This window comes from Armigeres subalbatus, chromosome 3, assembly GCF_024139115.2.
Source record: "Armigeres subalbatus isolate Guangzhou_Male chromosome 3, GZ_Asu_2, whole genome shotgun sequence".
NCBI classification, from domain to species: Eukaryota; Metazoa; Arthropoda; class Insecta; order Diptera; family Culicidae; genus Armigeres; species Armigeres subalbatus.
Window position 1 is genome coordinate 118,699,926 of NC_085141.1, and position 22,460 is coordinate 118,722,385.

At 43.1% G+C, this 22,460-nt stretch overlaps 2 protein-coding genes across 2 annotated transcripts; both read left to right on the plus strand.

Annotated features, from left to right (window-relative positions):
- Nucleotides 1-4,219: 4,219 nt before the first annotated feature.
- Nucleotides 4,220-5,375, plus strand: LOC134221926 (uncharacterized). The gene is made up of 2 exons (XM_062701091.1): nt 4,220-4,917; nt 5,012-5,375. The coding sequence occupies exons 1-2, from the start codon at nt 4,220-4,222 to the stop codon at nt 5,373-5,375; spliced, it is 1,062 nt and encodes a 353-aa protein (XP_062557075.1).
- A 551-nt stretch (nt 5,376-5,926) lies between these two features.
- LOC134221927 (uncharacterized) lies at nt 5,927-8,049 on the plus strand. The gene is made up of 4 exons (XM_062701092.1): nt 5,927-6,480; nt 6,537-7,279; nt 7,637-7,945; nt 8,008-8,049. The coding sequence occupies exons 1-4, from the start codon at nt 5,927-5,929 to the stop codon at nt 8,025-8,027; spliced, it is 1,626 nt and encodes a 541-aa protein (XP_062557076.1). The 3' UTR covers nt 8,028-8,049.
- The last annotated feature ends 14,411 nt before the right edge of the window (nt 8,050-22,460 follow it).

A 22,460-nucleotide genomic window follows, 5' to 3' on the forward strand; every position in this document is an offset into this window, starting at 1 on the left:
CCAGAATGGTTTATAAGCAGAATAAAGCAACGACGGGTCCATAAACATTATAACTCCCTGGAATAAAATAGTAACCCTGAACAACAACAAAAATATGTATCGGCCCCATACGTGCCATGCTTATGCGAGAAACTGAGGAAAATCTTGCAACGTAATAATGTGGTATTAGCTTCCAAACCACAAAATAAAATCAAGCACAAGATTTTCAGCAAGATGAAAGATGTAATACCACCAGGGAAGCAGAAAAATGTGGTGTACTCTATACCTTGTGGAACAGACGACGGTAAAGTATATATTGGCCAAACGAAACGGATGCTGGAGGTACGCATTGCGGAGCACACAGGGGGAGAAGGCGGAGCACTGAATCCCTACCCCAACATGTGCGACATCTGGATTTGGTTCTAAACTGTAAACAACAGTGTTAATTCTCTACCACCTTTTTGTTATGGCGAGGCAATTTTTATGCACACTTTTGTTTTCGATATTTTATTAAAATTAAACACTCAATCATGCAGCAATATAACGATGTGATATGCTTGAGATATCTGCTTGATTATAGGGACTCGAAAAAGAATTTATTTGCAGTAACTAACCGAATATAAAAATGCTCACATTAACGATTGCGCCCTAACACCGGTTCTAAGCTTCGATGCAGAGTACACGAGCTTTGTTCGCCAGTGACAGGCGTATGAGGCCCTTGGGAGCACAGGAATGACTGCACAAAGAGGAATCCAAAATCAGGCTTAGCAGTTCATATGATGAATGAAGGGCATCTGTTCAACTTCGAGAAAACCAAAGTGCTCGAACGAATCGCAAACCAGGAGGTCAGGACGATAGCGGAGGTCTTCCACATCAAGCAGCAAGGGGAAAGCAAAACGGTGAACCTGCAGCGAAAATGTGGAATTTTAACTCCATATACAACGGACTGTTGTATCGACTGGGTGGCGAGCTGCAGACGAGATCGAACACGAATAACAGCAACAACGATGACGCGATAAACGAGATGGGGTGTTGACCATATGCAGAGTAGGCTAAGCTTGGGATGGAAATTCTATTTAGTGTAATTTGACTGGCCAAGCTGACAGGCACTATGGTCCAGGATTCAGATTTACGCGGAAAGATGCATTTTACGCCAAAACTATATTTTTTAGAAAAAACTGTTGTTCTACAAAATTGTTCGAAATAGTAAGGCCATCATTATGGTTCTACCAAAAAATAGGGTGGCCCATCATATAAAAAAAATTAGAAATTTTTTTTTTTATTTCTCAGAATATTGACATGTTATGTTCTACAATGTTGTAGCGTAGCTTATTCCAATCAATTTTGCTAAAAAAACTTTTTCTGTAGCTCTTAAGTTGGCTGATTTAGATCAATTTTACCTAATTGGATTAGGGTGTACCTCAAAAAAACTGTATTTTTGATCTACTTGTTTTGTTTTACATTTCTCGAAAAAGTCGTCTTCAGGTGACTTTTAGAGCTCAAAAAATGCAACTTTTGATGGGTGAATATGCTCAATATCTATTTCTGATCAAAAGTTATAATCGTTTTTCTGTCAAAATTACATTTTTTCATAAGTTGATATCTCCGGTTAGGGCAGACCAAAAAAATATATTTACACAGCATTTGAAAGAGAAATTAATATTCTTTATTATGTCAAAAAATTGGGGATATGTTATTTTTTTATCTCAAGTTATATCAATTTTACTAAAATCATGGTTTTTCAAATAAATTGATATAACTCGACAACGGAAGAAGATACAGACGATATTCTTATAGCAAAACACGCATTTTAAAACGCCCCAAAAGTCTTCCGTAGATGACATTCGTGAGAAATGAAAAATGAAAAATCTACAGCTTAAACACTTTTTATAAATTTTATCATTATCATCGTATTGCAAGATTTGCGAGAAAAGATGCATTTTCGGTCTGAAGCATACTTTTAAGAAACAAAATTTGTTCTACAAAGTTGTTCTGGATACTTGGGCCCTTATTATAGAGTAACTGAAAAATAGGGTGGGCCATTTTATAAAAATGTGAAATTTTTTTTTTTTTATTTTGCGGAAAATTGACATAAAATGTTCTACAAAGTTGTAGCGCAGCTTTTTCCCATCAACTTTGCTATATAAACTTTTTATGTAGCTCTTAAGCTCACTTGTTTAGAGTAATTTTACTTACCAGGATTAGGGTGTCCCTCAAAAAAGAATATTTATAATCTGCTCATTTCATTTTTTATTTTTCACGGATGTCATCTTCTGAAAACTTTTGAGGCTTTCTAAAACGCGTATTTTGCTATAAGAATATAGTCTGTATCTTCTTCCGTTTTCGAGTTATATCAATTTATTTGAAAAAACATGATTTTAGTAAAATTGGTGAAACTTGAGATATAAAAATAACATATCCTAAATTTTTTGACATAATAAAGAATATTAATTTCTCTTTCAGATGCCGTGTAAAGATATTTTTTGGTCTGCCTAACCGGAGATATCAACTTATGAAAAAATGTAATTTTGACAGAAAACGATTATAACTTTTGATCGGAAAGATATTGAGCGTATTTACTCATCAAAATTGCATTTTTTGACCTCTAAAAGTCATCTGAAGACGACTTTTTCGAAAAATCTAAAACAAAAAAAGTAGATAAAAATAATGTTTTTTTGAGGTACACCCTAATCCAATGAGGTAAAATTGCTCTAAATCAGCCAACTTAAGAGCTACATAAAAAAAATTTAAGCAAAATTGATTGGCTTATTCCGCTACAACTTTGTAGAACATAAAATGTCAATATTCTGAGAAATGAAAACAATATTTTCAATTTTTTTATATGGTGGGCCACCCTATTTTTTGGTAGAACCATAATGATGGACTTACTATTTCGAACAATTTTGTAGAGCAACAGTTTTTTTTTCTAAAAAATATAGTTTTGGCGTAAAATGCATCTTTCCGCGTAAATCTGAATCCTGGACCATAGTGCAGTGTCCAAGCGAGGAATTCTGCGGCTGCTGATGAGCTTATTCGATCCCCATGGATTGATCTCCAACTTTCTCATCCATGGAAAAATTGTAATCCAAGACCTGTGGCGTAGCGGAGTGAGTTGGGATGAAGCGATTCCTCAAGAAATCTTTACTCGCTGGAAACGTTGGATCGGACAACTTCCCAATCTGCAGAATGTTCGTGTGCCAAGGTGCTATTTCCCAGAGTACAACGTAGACGACCTTCAAACTCTCGAGCTGCACGTTTTTGTCGACGCGAGTGAGTTGGCCTATGCTTGTGTGGCTTACTTTCGCATCATGGAGCAGGGTATACCTCGGTGCGCTTTCGTGTCTTTGAAAGCCAAGGTAGCGCCACTTAAATCGCTATCGATTCCACGCATGGAGCTGCAAGCAGGTGTAATCGGATGTCGGCTAGCGAAAACCATTAAAGAGAACCACACTCTTCCGATCAAGCGTACCGTCTACCATAGCGATGCTAGTACGTTACTGTCGTGGATTAGGTCAGACACACGGAAGTATCGGCAATACGTAGCAGTCAGGATAGGAGAAATCCTTGAAAGTACCAATATCTCCGAATGGCGGTGGGTTCCCACGAAACTAAATGTGGCAGACGAAGCAACGAAATGGACAAAAGAGCCTGCCGTTGAGCCTGACAGTCGATGGTTTGAAGGACCAGAGTTCTTGTATCTGCCGGAAAAATTATGGCCTCAGCAAGTTGCCCAACCAAAAGAAACGACTGAGGAGCTGCGTCCGGTTCACATGCACCAGGAGATAGTACGACCTTCTATTATCGACGTCTCTAGGTTTTCAAAATGGGAACGCATGTTAAGAAGTATGGCTTACGTTTTCCATTTCATTGATTGCTGCCGTACCAGAAGAGATGACAGAAGAAGCATACTGAGTCAAGAAGATTACAAGCGTGCTGAAAATGCCCTTTGGCGATTAACACAATCTGACGAATATGGAGATGAAATAGTGGAGTTAACTAGAAACTCGAAGGATACAGCCAGGCGGCAAATTAAGTCAGGCGTTTTACGCATGCTCTCACCCTTCTTGGATGAATTCGGGTGATAAGGATGGAAGGTCGCATTGAAGTATCGCCCTTCGCCTCCTATGAGGCAAAGTACCCAATTAATTATCCTTCCGAGAGGACATTACGTTACTAAACTTTTAGTTGATTGGTACCACAGGCGTCTAGGCACGGGTTTGGTGAAACAGTGGTGAACGAGATGAGGCAGAAATTCTATGTATCAAGCTTGCGTGTGCTGGTGCGTGGCGTAACAAGGCGTTGTACATTTTGCAAGATTCAAAGAGCCGAACCGAAGAGTCCAGGAATGGCTCCTCTTCCTGTGGCGCGAATAACTCCGTATGAACGGTCATTCTCCCAAGTAGGCATCGGTTATTTTGGAACATTCGCCATCAAGGTTCAACGAAGCAACGTAAAAAGGTGGGTAGGCTTGTTTACATGCCTGGTTACCCGCGCAGTGCTTTTAGAAGTAGTGGCGTCATTGTCCACGGAATCGTGCAAGTTAGCATTGCGGCGGTTTATAGATCGACGGGGTGTGCCAACTGAAATCTACACCGATAATGGGACAAATTTTCAAGGAACGTGTCGAGAGTTAACCAAGCAAATGACCACTGTGAATACAGGGTTAGCGGAGACGTTTACCGATGCCAACACCAAGTGGTCGTTCATTCCGCCGGCCTCTCCACATATGGGAGGAGCGTGGGAGCGCATGGTGCGATCTGTCAAGGCAGCTATGGATGGAATACGTCATCTGCGGGCGCCCACTGAGGAAGTATTCCAAACACTGTGTACAGAAGCTGAATCAATGGTGAATTCTAGACCTCTAACATACATACCGCTGGATGGCTCGGACCAAGAAGCCTTAACTCCCAACCATTTTCTTTTGTTGAGTTCTTCGGGGTTAAGCAAACAATCAAGAAGCCTACGAGCGATAAGATAGGGCTTCAGGTGACTGGGATCAATGCCAACTGATGCTTGACCGTTTCTGGACTAGGTGGATTCGCGAGTATCTACCTACCATCACCAGGAGAACAAAATGGTTCGAGGACGTTCAACCGATAGCAGAAGGCTCGCTGGTGTTCATCGTAAACGAAAAGGAACGTAATAGCTGGGTACGAGGTAAAGTGGTTAAGCTGATTTCCGGAGCAGATGGACGAATCAGACAAGCTGATGTGCAAGTGGCTACAGGAGGAGTTCTGCGACGAGCAGTAGCGAAGTTAGCAGTGCTAGATGTGCTGCAAAGTGGTAAGGCTGCCAGAGCCGGGCATCCTTACGGGTCGGGGAATGTAAGCACTGGCAACACGGACGGTCACATGGCTATGTGTGCAATAGATGGTGGCAATCAGGATCACCCTTAGATCACACGTTCGTAGATAGATGTGTATGTACCTATATTGTGTCAGATATGATGATTGGCGAAAATTGAATTAGTTGTTTACATCGGTAGTCATACAATTATATACTGTTTTATAAAACGTAGAGAATTTCAGTTAAATAATTAATAATTACTAACTGTGAGTAAACATTTCAGTGAATTTGATAGTGCCTAAACTTAATGCAATATAATTTAATCTTATAGCTAGTAATACGGATGAAAATAAGAGTTATTATTAGTACGGATACAGTTCAGTGAATCAGCTCTTAAGGTATACTATATCAAGTACGTTTTGAGATTTATTACCAATTAACTATGTTTGAATAGTCTTGCCAAGTGGATTGAATTGCTCGAGATTGTGGTCAAGAAGGGAGTTTCTAGTAGAAGTCACCGAAACTGTAAGTAGATGGTTTGATCAAAACACAACAAACAACTAAATTAGATTTTCGTCCGTAGCTTAAAAGCAACAACAAAACCAATAAATTTGTTCGCTAAAGAGACGTTGGCGCGTTTTCTTACCCCGTCGGCCACACCATGCATGGCGCCGTTTTATGGCAATCTCTCGACTTCTACCCATTGGTTCAAGTTATGCGACAAACCAACGAGCAGTTCTCCGGCATTCTCACAAAAATTGGCAACGGTGAGCGGATGTCGTCTGAGGAAATCGAGCTTATTGAAAGCAGGTTCCGTACGGAGGAGTGGTGTCGGCAGCATGTCCCTCGAGGGATCCGGTTATTCCATCGGAACGCTGATGTCGAACGGTATAACTCTGTGGCGTTGATGGATCGAGAGGCTGTCGAATGTACTGCAGATGACCTATACTCTGGTTATAAGGACAATTCCCAGCTGGCCAGTGCTCGCACAAAGGTGCATAAGATGAGTGTAGTAGAGACTGGTGGCTTACCGTATCTGTTGCGTCTTGTTCTTGGTACACCTTATATGCTGACCACCAACGTGGATGTCGAAGATGGCATCGTGAACGGAGCGATCGGAGAGCTCATGCATGTTGAGTACAACGAAGGAAATCCGCAGCAACAGGCAATCACGAGGCTTTGGATGGCATTCGAAAATGAGTCCATTGGGAAGATGTTGAGAGTGAAGGCCAGACCGCTGGTGTATTCGAGACCTGGGGTGCTACAAACAGGCTGGACTCAATCGTCAAACGATCGGCGAACGTAACCCTTAACGGTGGTGTTAAGTGCAAAAGAGTTCAGTTTCCCGTTGTAAGTGCGTGTGCCCTCACAGTCCATAAGTCCCAGGGAGGCACATTCTCGGAAGTCGTATATAATTACGATAAGGGTCAGGAACAGCAGCTAGTTTACGTTGGTCTTTCCAGGGTTACATCAATCGACGGATTGTATCTGACGAATGCCAGTAACTCATTCCGGTTCCACCACGGAAAGGGTTCTATGACCCCTAGAATGAACGACCTTCGGACGGAACTTGAACGTTTGAGTAACCATCGTATGCGCACCATTACAGACGATATCATGGAAGCTATAACCGCAAACAGGTTGGCTTGTACGTTGATGAGCATCAATGTACAAAGTTTGAATGCACACTCGTCGGACATTGCAACAGATCGGGTGCTTACCGCCGTTGATTTGCTTGCAATGAGCGAAACTTGGCTTGACAACGGCACAACCACAAACATCAATGGATACCTTTGTGTTTGTCAAGAGAAGCGTGACGGAACAAGAGCGGGAGGAGTGGCAATATTTGAACGTGCTGGTTCGTCAACTATGGCCGTTTCTCACGCCATTACGAAGCTCAATGAAAGCTATGACCCAGCATTGAGTGTAGCAGACGAATATGGGGACTGCTGTGCTGCAGAGGTTTCGATCATGGAAACCCGCACGTTACTGTTTGCGGTATATATTTCACCAGGTATAATCAAATTCTTCTTATTGGCATTACGTCCCAACACTGGGACAGAGCCACCTCGCAGCTTAGTGTTCATTAAGCACTTCCACAGTTATTAACTGCGAGGTTTCTAAGCCAGGTTACCATTTTTGCATTCGTATATCATGAGGCTAACACGATGATACTTTTATGCCCAGGGAAGTCGAGACAATTTCCAATCCGAAAATTGCCTAGACCGGCACCGGGAATCGAACCCAGCCACCCTCAGCATGGTCTTGCTTTGTGGCCGCGCGTCTTACCACACGGCTAAGGAGGGCCCCTCAAATAGTATAGTTGTGTTTGTCTTTAAGTATGTTGCATTAAATTTAGTATATTTACTAGGCACCACCCTGAAGCAAAAGAAATATTTCTTAGTGCGCAACCTCATAAAGTACACCCATGTTGCCATGCCCGTGGTAGTGTCGGGAGACTTTAATATTGATGTGACGAAAGAGGAGAACAGAGATTTCATCTGGTTCATGAAGCAGTTTCTCTATCTGGATTGTGCTTCGGATCCAACTATAGCGACTACTCTGGGTGGCACATGTCTCGATCTAACGTTCACCCGGAACGTAAGTGTGGAATGCAGGAGATACTGCACGTACTTCTCCTACCACCGGCCTATTTTGTCGATTCTTGCGGTGTCCCGAGGTAAAACTAATGATTTAGAATTAAACATAGTTCTCTTCATCAGTTATGTTATTTTATTCTAGAACCGATGCCATCCCAGTGAAGTGAATTAACGTCACTGATCGTCGTTAGTCCGCTAGTTCATCTGCCAAAACGTTCGATTTCAACCAGAATGACCAATCATTGACATCAGCCGGACAGTCCGTAGCAAAAATAGATAATTGATCCTGAAAATGAAACTTGAGTATTTGGCAATTAAATTTATATTTAGATCATAATGTATTTAATATGAAACATTCTTTCCGTTTTGTTCTTTTCTTTGTTTTCTACAGATTCAGCCCAACAGTGGATTGATGCATCCTTTAACATTCATCGGGACCACGGCGTACATCACTTCAAAAGGCTTCAAGCCAACATAAACAAACGGCCCTTTTCAGGGCCACCAAATATTCATGGAGGAAGATGTTGTTGAGGCTGTTGTTTACCGATCTTCTGTTTCTTTAATACTCTACTTATAGTTATAAACCGAAATGAGTTTATAGTAACAATCGGGTTTTCGCCCATTTATTTCCAGGATATGCGACATGTCGAGGATATTCCAACCCAGATTGAATATACAGCCCCATCTTCAAAAATCAGCACCAAGAAACATATTTAGAGTTTCAAAATAAAATCTTCTACACTTACGTAATCCTACGTCCAATTGGCGGTCGTGTCTCGGATACAACCTTCTACTTTTTTGTTACCAAATTTTACATTCAATTCCGTCGTGTCTAATTTTCATAATATCTAACTGTGAACGTCATTACTCAAAATACTATTTGGAGACCACATCACTGCCAGTCAGTGGGGGTGTTGCATTGTACATTTTTGATCACCTTTCCTTATATCTTATCATGGTGTGCTTTCTGGCATAGCTCAATAGCAGTGCTTGTCAATCTCTTTTGGTTTTTTTTTGTTTTTTGGAGTATCAATGAGAAACCAAACCCAGATAAGAACAGCATTAATGGCGAGGTATCGCGTGTCTAATATGCTTTGCAATAACAATACCATTTTGATTTAAATCTCGAACATAACTCATTATCGATTCTACGACACTATCCATAATTCCATTAATACCAATAATGCCATTACCCCGAAGGTCACTACCCAGAAAGCCATTACCTCGAATGGTATACTGCCCGGAATGAGCCAGTACCCCGAATTAGTCATTATTTCGAATTTATTTTTCATTTCAATGAAAACAATTGTTTGTTCAGAATTCTTGTGAATGATTAACAATTGTTTTACGAAATAATCAATAGCAATCCTTCGTCACCTTCTTTTTTCGTCTTCTTCAACAAGGTTCACCATGTAATGCTAGCAAGTAGTCGACAGTGCGTTGCGTTCTTCAAACTGGAATTGTCACAATACAATATAGAACGATTAATTCTTGTTTCGTAAAATTCCATTCCACTTCGTGTGCCTATTAAGATTGCAGCATTTTTCATGGAAAGAGAGTTGGTGTTTTTTTGATGGGTCGCCCTCTTATTCGATTCTATTTGATGCCCTACTGCTCTGGACAAAATTCCAGCCAAATCGGTCAACGTTTGGGTGGTGCTAAACTCGTTGGGAGTTTATATGCAAAAATGTATGCAGAAACATCCAAAAACAGTGATTTGCAGTTGGACGGCTTAATTTACAATGAAGAGCTATGATGCTTATTCAGTTTTTGGAGAATTAAATACAGAATTTTATGCTTAAAATCTCGAGGAGATTAGAGTTTATCAGGAAAATATATTAGCATTTTACTGGAGTGTTGTATGGGTGAATTGATTTCTTTTCAAAGGTAAAATAAACCAAATCTGCGAAACCCCACTTCAGAGAAATGTTAATAACTTCGCCGAGCAAACAGTAATCTTTTCGCGATTTTCAGCATAACATTCTGTATTAAATTCTTCACGATCTGAATGAGTAGCATAGTTCTTCATCGTAAATTGTGCCATCTAACTGCAAATCACTGTTTTTGGATGTTTCTGCATATTTTTTTGCATATAAACTCCCAACGAGATTAGCACCACCCAAACGTTGACCGATTTGGCTGAAATTTTGTCCAGAGCAGCAGGGCATCAAATAGAACCGAATAAGAGGGCCATCAAAAAATTGGAAAAAAAAGTTTTTTCCATACTAATTCCATAATGTATGGAAACCCGGCGGTATACCTTGTTGCACCAAGAAGAACGACAGACGACAAGAAGCTAGAAGGACAATAAAAGCGTTATCTCCCCTTTTTGTCTTTTTATCTTATTTTATAACAGGCAAAAAAGGAAAAGAAAAGCCAGACACACCGTCTTCGACCAGAGATCGTCACACTTAACACTTAACACCCAGCATGAGACAACATAACACCCAGAAGACCAGTGAAGTTTTTTTTTTCGATCACGAAAAGTTTCCTCCTTACCGATTCGGGAATCGAACCCGCACTCCATAGCTCATGCGCTTAGACGATTCACGTCGCTAACCGCAAGGCCATCAAGCCCACTATTATTTCTTCTTTTTGCATTATACCGGGCAGACGCATTAATTTACTAAAAGAAGCCATTATCTACCCTTTTTTTGTGTCTTTATTAAGGAGACTTTCAGCCCGAGGCTGGCTCGTCTCCGGACAAATTATCTATCCTTATACCGGTCAAACGCGTTCATTCGTTGAAGATATTTTTCTTCTTTCTGCCTCATACCGAGCAGACCCTTTGATTTTAAGAAGGCATTATCTCCACTGTTTGGCTTATAGCTGCATAGTTAAAAATTCTGAATATTACACGCTATGGAAATATTTGAACTCATATTTTTGTTTTCAATAGCTTCGAATTTCATAGTGCAGTAAGATGCGCCATCGTGTGATTGGGTGGCAGTCAATCAACGCAAGGATGTGCAAGCTGAGGATTAAAGGCCGTTTCTTCAACTATAGCATCATCAACGTGCACTGCCCACACGAAGGGAGACCCGACGACGAGAAAGAAGCGTTCTACGCACAGCTGGAGCAGACATACGATGGATGCCCACTGCGGGACGTCACAATCGTCATCGGTGACATGAACGCTCAGGTAGGAAGGGAGGAAATGTATAGACCGGTCAACGGCCAACGATGCATAAACTTTGACCACGTTCTAATCGACGTTAAATTCTTCTCCGACATCACGAACGTCCGCACTTACCGCAGTGCGAATATTGAATCCGACCACTACCTCGTTGCAGTACGCCTGCACTCAAAACTCTCGACGGTGTACAACACGCGTCGAAGTCGGACGCCGCGGCTTAACATTGGGCGGCTACAAGACGGTAGACTAGCCCAAGAATACGCGCAGCAGCTGGAAGTGGCACTCCCAACGGAAGAGCTGCTAGGCGCAGCATCTCTTGAATATGGCTGCAGAGATATTCGATCCACCATTGGTAGCACCGTAACCGCTGCACTTGGCACGGTGCCCCCGGATCAGAGAAACAACTGGTATGACGGCGAATGTGAGCAGTTAGTGGAAGAGAAGAATGCAGCATGGGCGAGATTGCTACAACACCGCACGAGGGCGAACGAGGCACGATATAAACAGGCGCGGAACAGACAAAACTTGATTTCCCGGAGGGAAAAGCGCCAGCAGGAAGATCGAGCCGTGAAGAGACGGAGCAACTGTACCGCGCTAATAACACACGAAAGTTCTATTAGAAGTTAAACCGTTCACGTAAGGGTCACGTGCCACAGCCTGATATGTGTAAAAGCATAAACGGGAACCTTCTTACGAACGAGCGGTGAGGTGAGGTGATCCAAAGGTGGCGGCAGCACTACGAAGAACACCTGAATGGCGATGTGGCAGACGAAGACGGCGGTATGGTGATGGACCTGGGAGAACGCGCGCAGCACATAATTTTACCGGTTCCGGATCTCCAGGAAATCCAGTAGGAGATTGGCCGGCTGAAGAACAACAAAGCCCCTGGAGTTGACCAACTACCAGGAGAGCTATTTAAATACGGTGGTAAGGTACTGGCTAGAGCGCTGCACTGGGCCATTACCAAGGTTTGGGAGGAGGAAGTTTTGCCGCAGGACTGGATGGAAGGTGTCGTGTGTCCCATCTACAAAAAGGGCGATAAGCTGGATTGTAGCAACTGCCGCGCAATCACTTTGCTAAACGCCGCCTACAAGGTACTCTCCCAAATTTCATGCCGTCGACTAGCACCAATTGCAAGGGAGTTGGTGGGGCAGTACCAGGCGGGTTTTATGGGCGAACGCTCCACCGCGGACCAGGTGTTCACCGTTCGCCAATTACTGCATAAATGCCGTGAATACAACGTGCCCACACATCATCTATTCATCGACTTCAAAGCCGCATATGATACAATCAATCGGGACCAGCTATGGCAGCTAATGCACGAACACGGTTTTCCGGATAAACTAACACGGTTGATCAAAGCGACAATGGATCGGGTGATGTGCGTAGTTCGAGTCCCTTCGAAACTCGCAGACGGTTACGGCAAGATGATGGTCTTTCGTGTCTGCTATTCAACATCGCTTTGGAAGGGGTAATACGAAGAGCAGGGATTAACACGAGTGATACAATTTTCAATAAGTCCGTCCAGCTATTTGGCTTCGCAGACGACATAGATATTATGGCACGTAACTTTGAGAAGATGGAGGAAGCCTACATCGTACTGAAGAGGGAAGCTGAGCGGATCGGACTTATCATCAACACGTCGAAGACGAAGTACATGATAGGAAGAGGTTCAAGAGAAGACAACCACCATCCGCGAGTTTGCATCGGTGGTAACGAAATCGAGGTGGTAGAAGAATTTGTGTACTTGGGCTCACTGGTGACCGCCGATAACGATACCAGCAGAGAAATTCGGAGGCGCATAGTGGCTGGAAATCGTACGTACTTTGGACTCCGCAAGACGCTCCGATCGAATAGAGTTCGCCGCCGTACCAAACTGACAATCTACAAAACGCTTATAAGACCGGTAGTTCTCTACGGACACGAGACCTGGACGATGCTCGTGGAGGACCAACGCGCACTTAGAGTTTTCGAAAGGAAAGTGTTGCGTACCATCTATGGTGGGGTGCAGATGACGGACGGTACGTGGAGGAGGCGAATGAACCACGAGTTGCATGAGATGCTAGGAGAACCATCCATCGCTCACACTGCGAAAATCGGGCGACTGCGGTGGGCCGGGCACGTAGTCAGAATGTCAGACAGTAACCCGGTGAAAATGGTTCTCGACAACGATCCGACGGGCACAAGAAGGCGAGGTGCACAGCGGGTAAGGTGGATCGATCAGGTGGAGGACGATTTGCGGACCCTCCGCAGACTGCGTGGTTGGCGAAGTGCAGCCATGGACCGAGCTGAAAGGAGAAGACTTTTATGTGCAGCACAGGCCACTCCGGTCTTAGTCTGATAATAAATAAATAAATAAACGTGTTGCTCGTGTGCCCACGTTTTCACGCAATGCGTGACCACATGTTTGCCCCATGTGGTCTGGACACTACTACTGTAAAGATGAAGTTGGCTGGAACGCCGTTTTGTCGGCTATCGTCCAAATCGTCTCGGAGCTACACAGAAGGTGGCGCGCGGACTCAAGGGTGGCTAGTTCAGGCGCAAATAAGAGGTGGTCCAAGGGTTCGGAGTCGGCTTCATGGGTCATACCGGTGGTCATGCCCTGGGGTCGAATTCGATCCTTTTATCAAACAAGTGGCCGTGCGGCATGTGTACTCGCGAGCATGATGCCTATCAAACTGGTGGTAGAGGAAGACGAGGAGTGCTACGCCCTCAGGGGCACCGATAACGCTCGAAGGAATATAAAGGCAGCAACGGTAGCCAAATGGCAGAGAGAGTGGGACAACTCGCCTAAGGGAAGGTGGACCCATCGCTTAGTCCCAAGTGTGTCGGCATGGATTAGCAGACCTCATGGGGAGCTAAACTTTGGCTTGACCCAGTTCTTAACAGGCCATGGATGCTTCAAGTGGTACCTACACAGGTTTGGTCACGCGGCTTCTCCCACCTGTCCGCAATGCCCAGACGTGACAGAAACGGCTGAACACATCCTGTTCACATGTCCTCGGTTCGAAACGGAGAGGAGTGCAATGTTGGGGGCATGCGGAACGGACACCAACACCGATAACATCGTCATAAAAATGTGCCAGAACCCAGAACAGTGGAGAGCGGTTGCAAGAGCGACGTCCAGGATAGCCGACATCCTGCAACGAAGTTGGCGCATAGAGCAGCAGCAGGCAGCCGTTACGGATAGCGGACCATGAGTCGTGGAAGTCGTGAATATATATGTCGATAATGGATGGGAACGACAGCGTCGCAACTGTATTCAGCTTGCGGCGAGCGCGTAGCCGCAGAACGTGGCGAAACGGCCGGGTTCGGAGGAGCTCCCGCTTTCGGGGAACTTCTCGTCGGAGTAGGTTAGATCCGCCGTCGGGGACTATCCGAGTCGTTCGCGATCGCGACCGAGGCGGGAGCTAAATAGCTCAATGAATAAGGTGAGAGCTGAATGGCTCAAGGCAAATAAAACTCGGTTATCGGAGTAGGCTAGGTCCACCGCCGGGGATCAGCTGAGTAGACCGTGGCGTGCGAATGTACCGGCTTCGGGTCGTCGGGGCACCATTGAACTGGAAGTTATCTCCACCCGGAATCTTTGGATTGACCTCGGCACTCGCCCGGTCACCCGTTGAGACGGGTCGTCGGTTACGGGGGAGCTTCCGACGTCGGGGAACTCCCCGGGTAGGATTGACCAGCGCCGGGGACTATCCGAGTAGTCCGCGACCAAGGTGAGAGCTGAATGGCTCATCGGTTAAGCAAGAAGCTGAAAGGCGCAGTTTATGGGAAATCGGTTAATCGGGTAGGCTGGGTCCACCGCCGGGGACCAGTTGAGTAGATCGTGCCGCGTGAATGCACCTGCTTCGGGTCGTCAGGGCACCACTGAACCGGAAGCTATCTCCACCGGAATCTTTGGCCTGACCTCGGCACTCGTCCGGTCACCCGTTGAAGTGAGAATGTGCGTAGGACTTGAGCGGATCTATGAACATGCATACCAGGTGAATGTGTAGTGTTGGTAATGTAACAGCCATCCACGAATGCGGGTCGTCGGTATCGGGGGAGCTTCCGCCGCCGGGGGACTCCCCGTCGGAGTAGGGTAGATCCGCCGCCGGGGGACTATCTGAGTAGCTTGCGAGCACGTTGAGAGCTAAATGGCTCTAAAAATAAAAGGAAAGTAGATGCGTTGCTGAATGGCACAAGGAAAAAAAAGTAAAGGGCTTAAGGGCCCACGCTTTTGTGTGCTTGCTGGCACCAATAAGGGAGCCAAAGGGCTCAGACGTATGACAAAACATCGAAGAGAGGCACTGTGAAAGGTGTTGTTTTGGGAGGAGTACTTTTAGTACTGCTTTTCCCCACAGAAGTAATACTGAAAGGTAGTCCCGGGGGGAATTGTGCATTAGAAGAGAGGGTAACTCAAGTAACCTTCTGTTGCTATGGTGGGTTTAGTGGGTCCGGCGGTCTGGCCTTCTGCCAACCGCGCCAACCCCACTCCCTGAGTGATAATTTCAGGTGTCTGTATGCAGATTTGCCTTCATCCCTCTATAAAAAAAAAAAAAAAAAAAAAAAAAAAAAAAAAACACACTCTTACTTGCTCATTTTATCTTAATCATTCACTTACTCACTTGCTCACTCTTGCTCACCAACTCACTCTTACTCACTCGCTCTTACTCACTCACTCATTTTTACTCACAAACATTCTTTTACTCACTCTCATTAACTCATTAACTCTTTTTTTTCAAGTTCGTTTATTTGGTGGGCTCAGGCGTGTATAACACTTTACGGAGCCATTGTTCTTTGTGATATATACAATCAATATCATTTAATTTTTCAGTTAGTAAGAGAGGGGTAGAAGCCAGCGTACTCGTGGTGACTCGAGGTTGGTCTACAATGTTTAAGGATGGACAGGGCTAAGGATTTGGGATCAGATAATTTCAGCTTCTCATCCGGGTATTAACTCATTAACTCTTACTCACTTACTCTTACTCGCTCACTCTTACTCACCCACTCAACCAATCATCGATTCCAAGACCACGCTTTAGCCATCATCCGTTGCTTTTACTACAGTGACCAAGAAACAACTTCAACCTTGTTGCCCGTGTAGCCATGCTGACGTTGATCGCAAATGCCTCAGGCTCTCTGCATTCAGCATAAGATCGTGCTGCATAATCTCCCTTTACCTTTCATGACTCTCTACCCTAGGGCCGGAAACCTCGTAAATAACGACAATAATAGTAATAGGGTATCCAATGATGGTTTGAACTAGTGAAAAGCGTATCATGGTTTGAATCATTTTGTAATCAGTCGAAATTACCATCTCATGAACCCAAAACAGTATGCATGGCATATTTAGGTATACTGGAAGTGATGGAGTTCATTTAAACTTTCGTATATATTGTTTAAGTAGAAAAATGGAGCGATTTAAAAACGTCCTGAATTTGCGCTTAAGGTCTGAGGAAGGGTTTTCCGTTAAAAAAGCACGTGGTAGCACTCTCTGAGAGAGAAAATTACCCAATTCAGCCCACCAGAATGACGCTGTCAGTGTCGCCAAGAGTGGTTCGGCGAGAGAACAGCAGCAGCGCCGACCAATCACGCAATGAGGAAATCAAAATAAACAAACTCCAGCTGGTTTTGGAAAATGAAAACATGAGCCGTTTCTAGAACAACATTAGAAAATATCGTGAGAGGATTTCTGTACAAGGTTCCTACAAAAGCTTTGAAAAGAATTTGGGTGATAACAGTGGTGCTGGTGTAAGTAAGACAAATAAGATAAATTATACAAATAAGATAGATAAGACTAAGAAGAAAAATAAAGTAAGTTCCTAAAGGAATTCCTTCGGAAGCTCCTCCAGGAATTCGTTCGGAAGTTCCTCCAGCAAATCCCTCGGAAGTTCCTCCTGGAATTCCTTCAGAAGTTCCTCCTGGAATTCCTTCGAAAGTTCCTCCAGGAATTCCTTCGAAAGTTCCTCCAAGAATTCCTTCGGAAGTTCCTCCAGGAACTCCTTCGGAAGTTCCTCCAGGAATTCCTTCGAAAACTCCTCCAGGAATTCCTCCTGAAGTTCCTCCAGGAATTCCTTGGGAAGTTCCTCCGGGAATTCCTCCAGAAGTTCCTCCGGAGGTTCCTCCGGGAATTCCTCCGGAAGTTTATCCGGGAATTTCTCCGGAAGTTCCTCTGGGAATTCCTACGGAAGTTCCTCTGAGAATTCTTCCGGAAATTCCTCCCGAAGTTCTTTCGGAAATTCCTCCGGAGGAATTCCCGGGGGAACTTCCGGAGGAATTCTCGAAGGAACTTCCGGAGGAATTCCCGAAGGAACTTCCGGAGGAGTTCTCGAAGGAACTTTCGAAGGAATTCCTGGAGGAACTTCTGAAGGAATTTCTGGAATAACTTCCGAAGGAATTCCTGAAGGAACTTCCTTCGGAATTCCTGGAGGAATTCCCGAAGGAATTCTTGGAGGAACTTCCAAAGGAATTCCAAGAAGAACATTCCGAAGGAATTCCTGGTGGAACTTCCTTAGGTATTCCTGGAAGAACTTCCGAATGAATTCCTGGAGGAACTTCTTTAGGAATTCCTGGAGGAACTGCCTTAGGAATTCCAGGAGGAACTTTCGAAGGAATTTGTCTTATTTGCTTTATTTGTCTTATTTGTTTAATTTGGCTTATTTATTTGATTTGTCTTATTTGTCTTATTTATTTTCAATTGTTTATCTCATCTCATTCCTAAATGAGATTTCAATTTATATATTTGGTATCCTCGTGTTCACAAATAGGAATACGCTTTTTTCTAGTGTCACGCTAGATACAAAGTTGGTGGACTTTCTTTCGCTCTCATCGCTCCTTCCCTGACGTGCGCCACAAGAAAATATGCTGTTGGCTGCTCTCCCGAAATGGTAACTTTTGTATGGAATTTAAAAAACTTGGTTGAAGTAAAAAAAGCTTCCTGCAAGTTTTATTGCGGTGACATATACTTTTTATTACATCAAAATGATCGTTGGAAAAATTCAAAACTTTTGTCAGTTGGGTTTTGCGAAATTCGGTTCCTTTGTGCCTCAAATCATCGGAGAGAAGTACTGAGAAGCGATAATTTCAGTTGTACAATTGTTCAGTATTTAGAGCTTAATTCAAATTTGAGAAATAGTAGGTCCATGAAGGTGGCAGAACTGTACACCCGCCTGAAACGTGAAGCAACAAAAGTCGGACTGGTGGTGAATGCGTCAAAGACAAAGTACATGCTTGTGGGCGGAACCGAGCGCGACAGGGCCCGCCTGGGAAGCAGTGTTACGATAGACGGGGATACCTTCGAGGTGGTCGAGGAATTCGTCTACCTAGGATCCTTGCTAACGGCTGACAACAACGTTAGTCGTGAAATACGAAGGCGCATCATCTGTGGAAGTCGGGCCTACTACGGGCTCCAGAAGAAACTGCGGTCGAAAAAGATTCGCCACCGCACCAAATGTGTCATGTACAAGACGTTAATAAGACCGGTTGTCCTCTACGGACATGAAACATGGACAATGCTCGAGGAGGACTTGCAAGCACTCGGAGTATTCGAGAGACGGGTGCTTAGGACCATCTTTGGCGGTGTGCAAGAAGACGGTGTGTGGCGGCGAAGAATGAACCATGAGCTCGCCCAACTCTACGGCGAACCCAGTATCCAGAAGGTAGCTAAAGCCGGAAGGGTACGATGGGCAGGACATGTTGCAAGAATGCCGGACAGCAACTCTGCAAAGATGGTGTTCGCTTCCGATCCGGCAGGTACGAGACGGCGTGGAGCGCAGCGAGCGAGATGGGCAGACCAGGTGCAGAACGACTTGGCGAGCGTGGGGCGTATCTGAGGATGGAGAGATGCGGCCTCGAACCGTGCATTGTGGCGTCAAATTGTTGATTCAGTGTTATCTGTTTAGATGTTAACTAAATAAATGAAATAAATGAAATGAAGGTCCATGAAATTTTGTAGGGACATTCCTTGATAAATTTCAAAGAGATTGTCAGTTGGGATAAGCAAAATTCGTTCCCAGTTTCGAGTTATAAACATTTTAGTACGAAAATAGCCAGAGGCGCGGCCACGTTCCGAGACGTGGGTAGGACAAGAACTGGAGTACTTTTATGGAATTTCAGCGACTTTATGGAGGTCCTCTCGGATGTCAAGAGATTTTTCGGACATCCTCAGACTCAGATAAGTAATAAAACTCCTTATGACTATTAGGACAATCATAACATTTCCAGTGTTTATAAAACATTTCTAAAAAAAACATGTCGTCAAACATTTATTCCAAAAGTGACTATGTATTCCTGTAAATTGTATAAAATATTGAATGATTTCAAGCAATTATCACTAATTTCTATAAATTCGAACCTTTAGAAATATTCAGAAATTTCACTACGACCTACCAGTAAAGCTTATTATCGTCTAAGAATCTTTAAGGGTGTTCAGTACTATTTAAGGGTTTTCAGAAATCTCAAGAGCAATGTTACACCGAATTTCAGACTTTTTCTTTCTAGCTTCTAAAATTTCTTACAAACGTAGGTATATTTGTAATTCCAACAGATTCCAATCAACTCTTAGAAGCTCTCAGAATTCTTCTGCTCATAGGCCTGCTACTAGACATCTGGATGTACTACAATCATCGTAAACTGCTTCATATTCGCATATTCCAAAGATTGTTCTCTCATATCCTTGTATAGTTTCTTAACTTTTGGAGATGAGTTCAGCAGTCTAGTCGCTTCTGCCTTATTGACAGGAGGTCTGGCATAGACTTCATCACTTTTCGAAGTGAATCCTGTTCATCTACCTTACAAGTTAAAGAAATCTTCTTTCCTTGCTATTGTGAGGATACAGAGGTTTTTTCGATCTCTAGTAGCATCAATAACTACACTACACACTAATAGTCCTTTCCTTTCCCAACTGGCTGGAGCCGTAGGTAGTTAATATCAATCTTTATTCATTTGGATCGTAACGCAGTTCATACCAGTTCTAAGTCACGGAGAAGCAACCATTGACAACTACAGTCGGTCTTTCTTAAGTTTAGCTAAGCTATATCCTTGTTTAGATATACAACTTTAGATTAATTCACATTCAGCCTGTCAATTCATATAAAATTTCAGATATTGTCTGAGCCTCCCTGAACTAGCAGCAATTACGTACAAAGTTTTCCACAATTTTATGGAAGAGCAGATACTATTAGAAACTTCAAGACTTCTTGGAAATACTCAATACATCATTGAGCACTTTTTGGAATGAATACAATTCCACAAAGACTCTAAGAAGCCTTTCGAAGCAATCTCTGGCAACCTCCACGATTGTCAGTTTAACCTCTGATAAACTTTTAAACCTCTGATTGACTTTGAAACATTTTAATGATATTTTTATAGATCTAGAAATTGAAATAGTATTGACAATATTAGATCTTTTAGTTATCCATGTGTATGTTCTTACCATAATCATGGGTAGGACATTGCTTCGACTGTCCTACCCAGGAATTTTCATGCGTAGGACATGTCCTACTTGTCCCACCCACTCCCGGCGCCACTGAAAATAGCGCTCTACCGCGAGAGAGCTTCCCTCAGACCTTAAATCCCTCTCCAGTGGAACAAGCTTAAAAAGCTCATAAAGGACGCATTTTATGACACAGTAGTGAGATCAATTATATTAAAAGAGAGCCATTTTTATCTGTAATCGAATGACATCATCGTACAATTGAGACACAGTTCTAAATAGTTAAAATAGCAACATTTATACAAGGTAAAAACTTATATCATGGTTTGCACTAAAATGTATTGTGGTTTGAACTTGAAAATGCAGTCATGTTCTATACTGCTGTCCGCTAGGAGCACTGCATGCACCTAGCTGGAGCATTTTGTTTACATTTCCAATGTGAAAAAATCGCAATTTTCATATCGATAATTTAGAAGATTTTCATGTCTCGAGTTACCAATCCAATGCGAGAAGATGAATAGTAAAACAAATTGCTTTCCTATAGGTTTCCTCAGCGCTTCATGCTTGTAATTAGTATTATATTTAGGAGCTGCTGGCAGTAGTTCAAATCATGGTACGAATTCAGTGCAAATTATGAACATTGTAGTTCAAACCACGGTACGAATCAAAGTTATGTAATTATTAAGTTTTTCAATGAAACTAAGCATAAATATTTGAACCCAGGATGTTTTCAGGAAGATAATGAACTAAGCTATAAACTAGTGTTCACAGTTGTAACATGTCTCTACAATAAAATATATGAACTTTGTTCTGGCGGCTCATCTGATGCCTGCCATTTGGTTCAAACCATGATTGAATACCGTACACTTTTAATAAGTTTTTTTTTTCCATTGGTCTGATGTATAAACTTGTATTAATGACTAATTCGGGGTACTGGCTCATTCGGGGAGTGTCGCATTAGGGGTAGTGGCATTCGGGGTAATGGCATTATGGATAGTGTTGTAGAGTTCCCCGCTCTCATTATCGCATAAGTTGAATTAGTCAAGTTTATTTTGTGCCAATCCAGGACACCTGATATATTGCATATTGTATATGTCATTTGAGATTACGTCATTGAATGGCATTTTGTCTCTCACGCCTCAGATTACATATTTACAGCAATGTCATGTATGACAGAGTCTTATGTGCATTTAAGCGCCACAAGTTTATCATACCTTCTGAAAACAGCTATCGGAAAATAATACAAATTAATGCTGATGATATTTTACAACACTGGCACCAATTAAGTATGATGATAATTTAATAATAAGTTCGGCCGATATCATTTACCTACAGTTTAGGTCATGCAATCCTGCAACGAGTAGATAGTGTTCGAGATTTGGGCGTAACAATGGATCAGTCACTGACATTTAACGAACACATAAACAGACTCATTAAGGACACATTGCAACTTTTTGCTCTCACCCGACGGTTTGGACGTGAGCTTACTGATCCACATGCAATTCTCACAATTTATGTTAGCCTCGTTAGGACTAAACTGGATTTTGCGAGTGTGGTGTGGCGGCCACAATATGAAGTTCATATTCAACGGTTGGAGGCAGTACAGAGAAAGTTTTTAAGATTTGCTGTGAGAAACCTTGGATGGAGAGAAGAGTTACCGGAGTATGAGAATCTCTGCTCGTTATTTGACCTCGACACCATCAGTAGCAGACACAAGATTGCTGACATCGTCTTTTTCTGTAGCATCTTGAGAGGGCGAATTAGTAGCCCATATCTCTACAATCGGCTCAACTTCAATACTAGCCCGGTTACTGTTCGTCGTCGGAGGGTCTTCGATCCTCCATTTAGATCAAGGAACTACACGCAGCACGAGCCCACCAGCAGATTCATGACTGAATTTAACAGACTACAAGATGTAATTTCTACAAACATGACAACAGATGTAATTCGTGATAGATTAAGATTATTTTTAAGAGGACAATTGTATATGTGACAACAATTATGTGTATAATGTTTTAAGTAGGGTAACGGGCTTACAGCC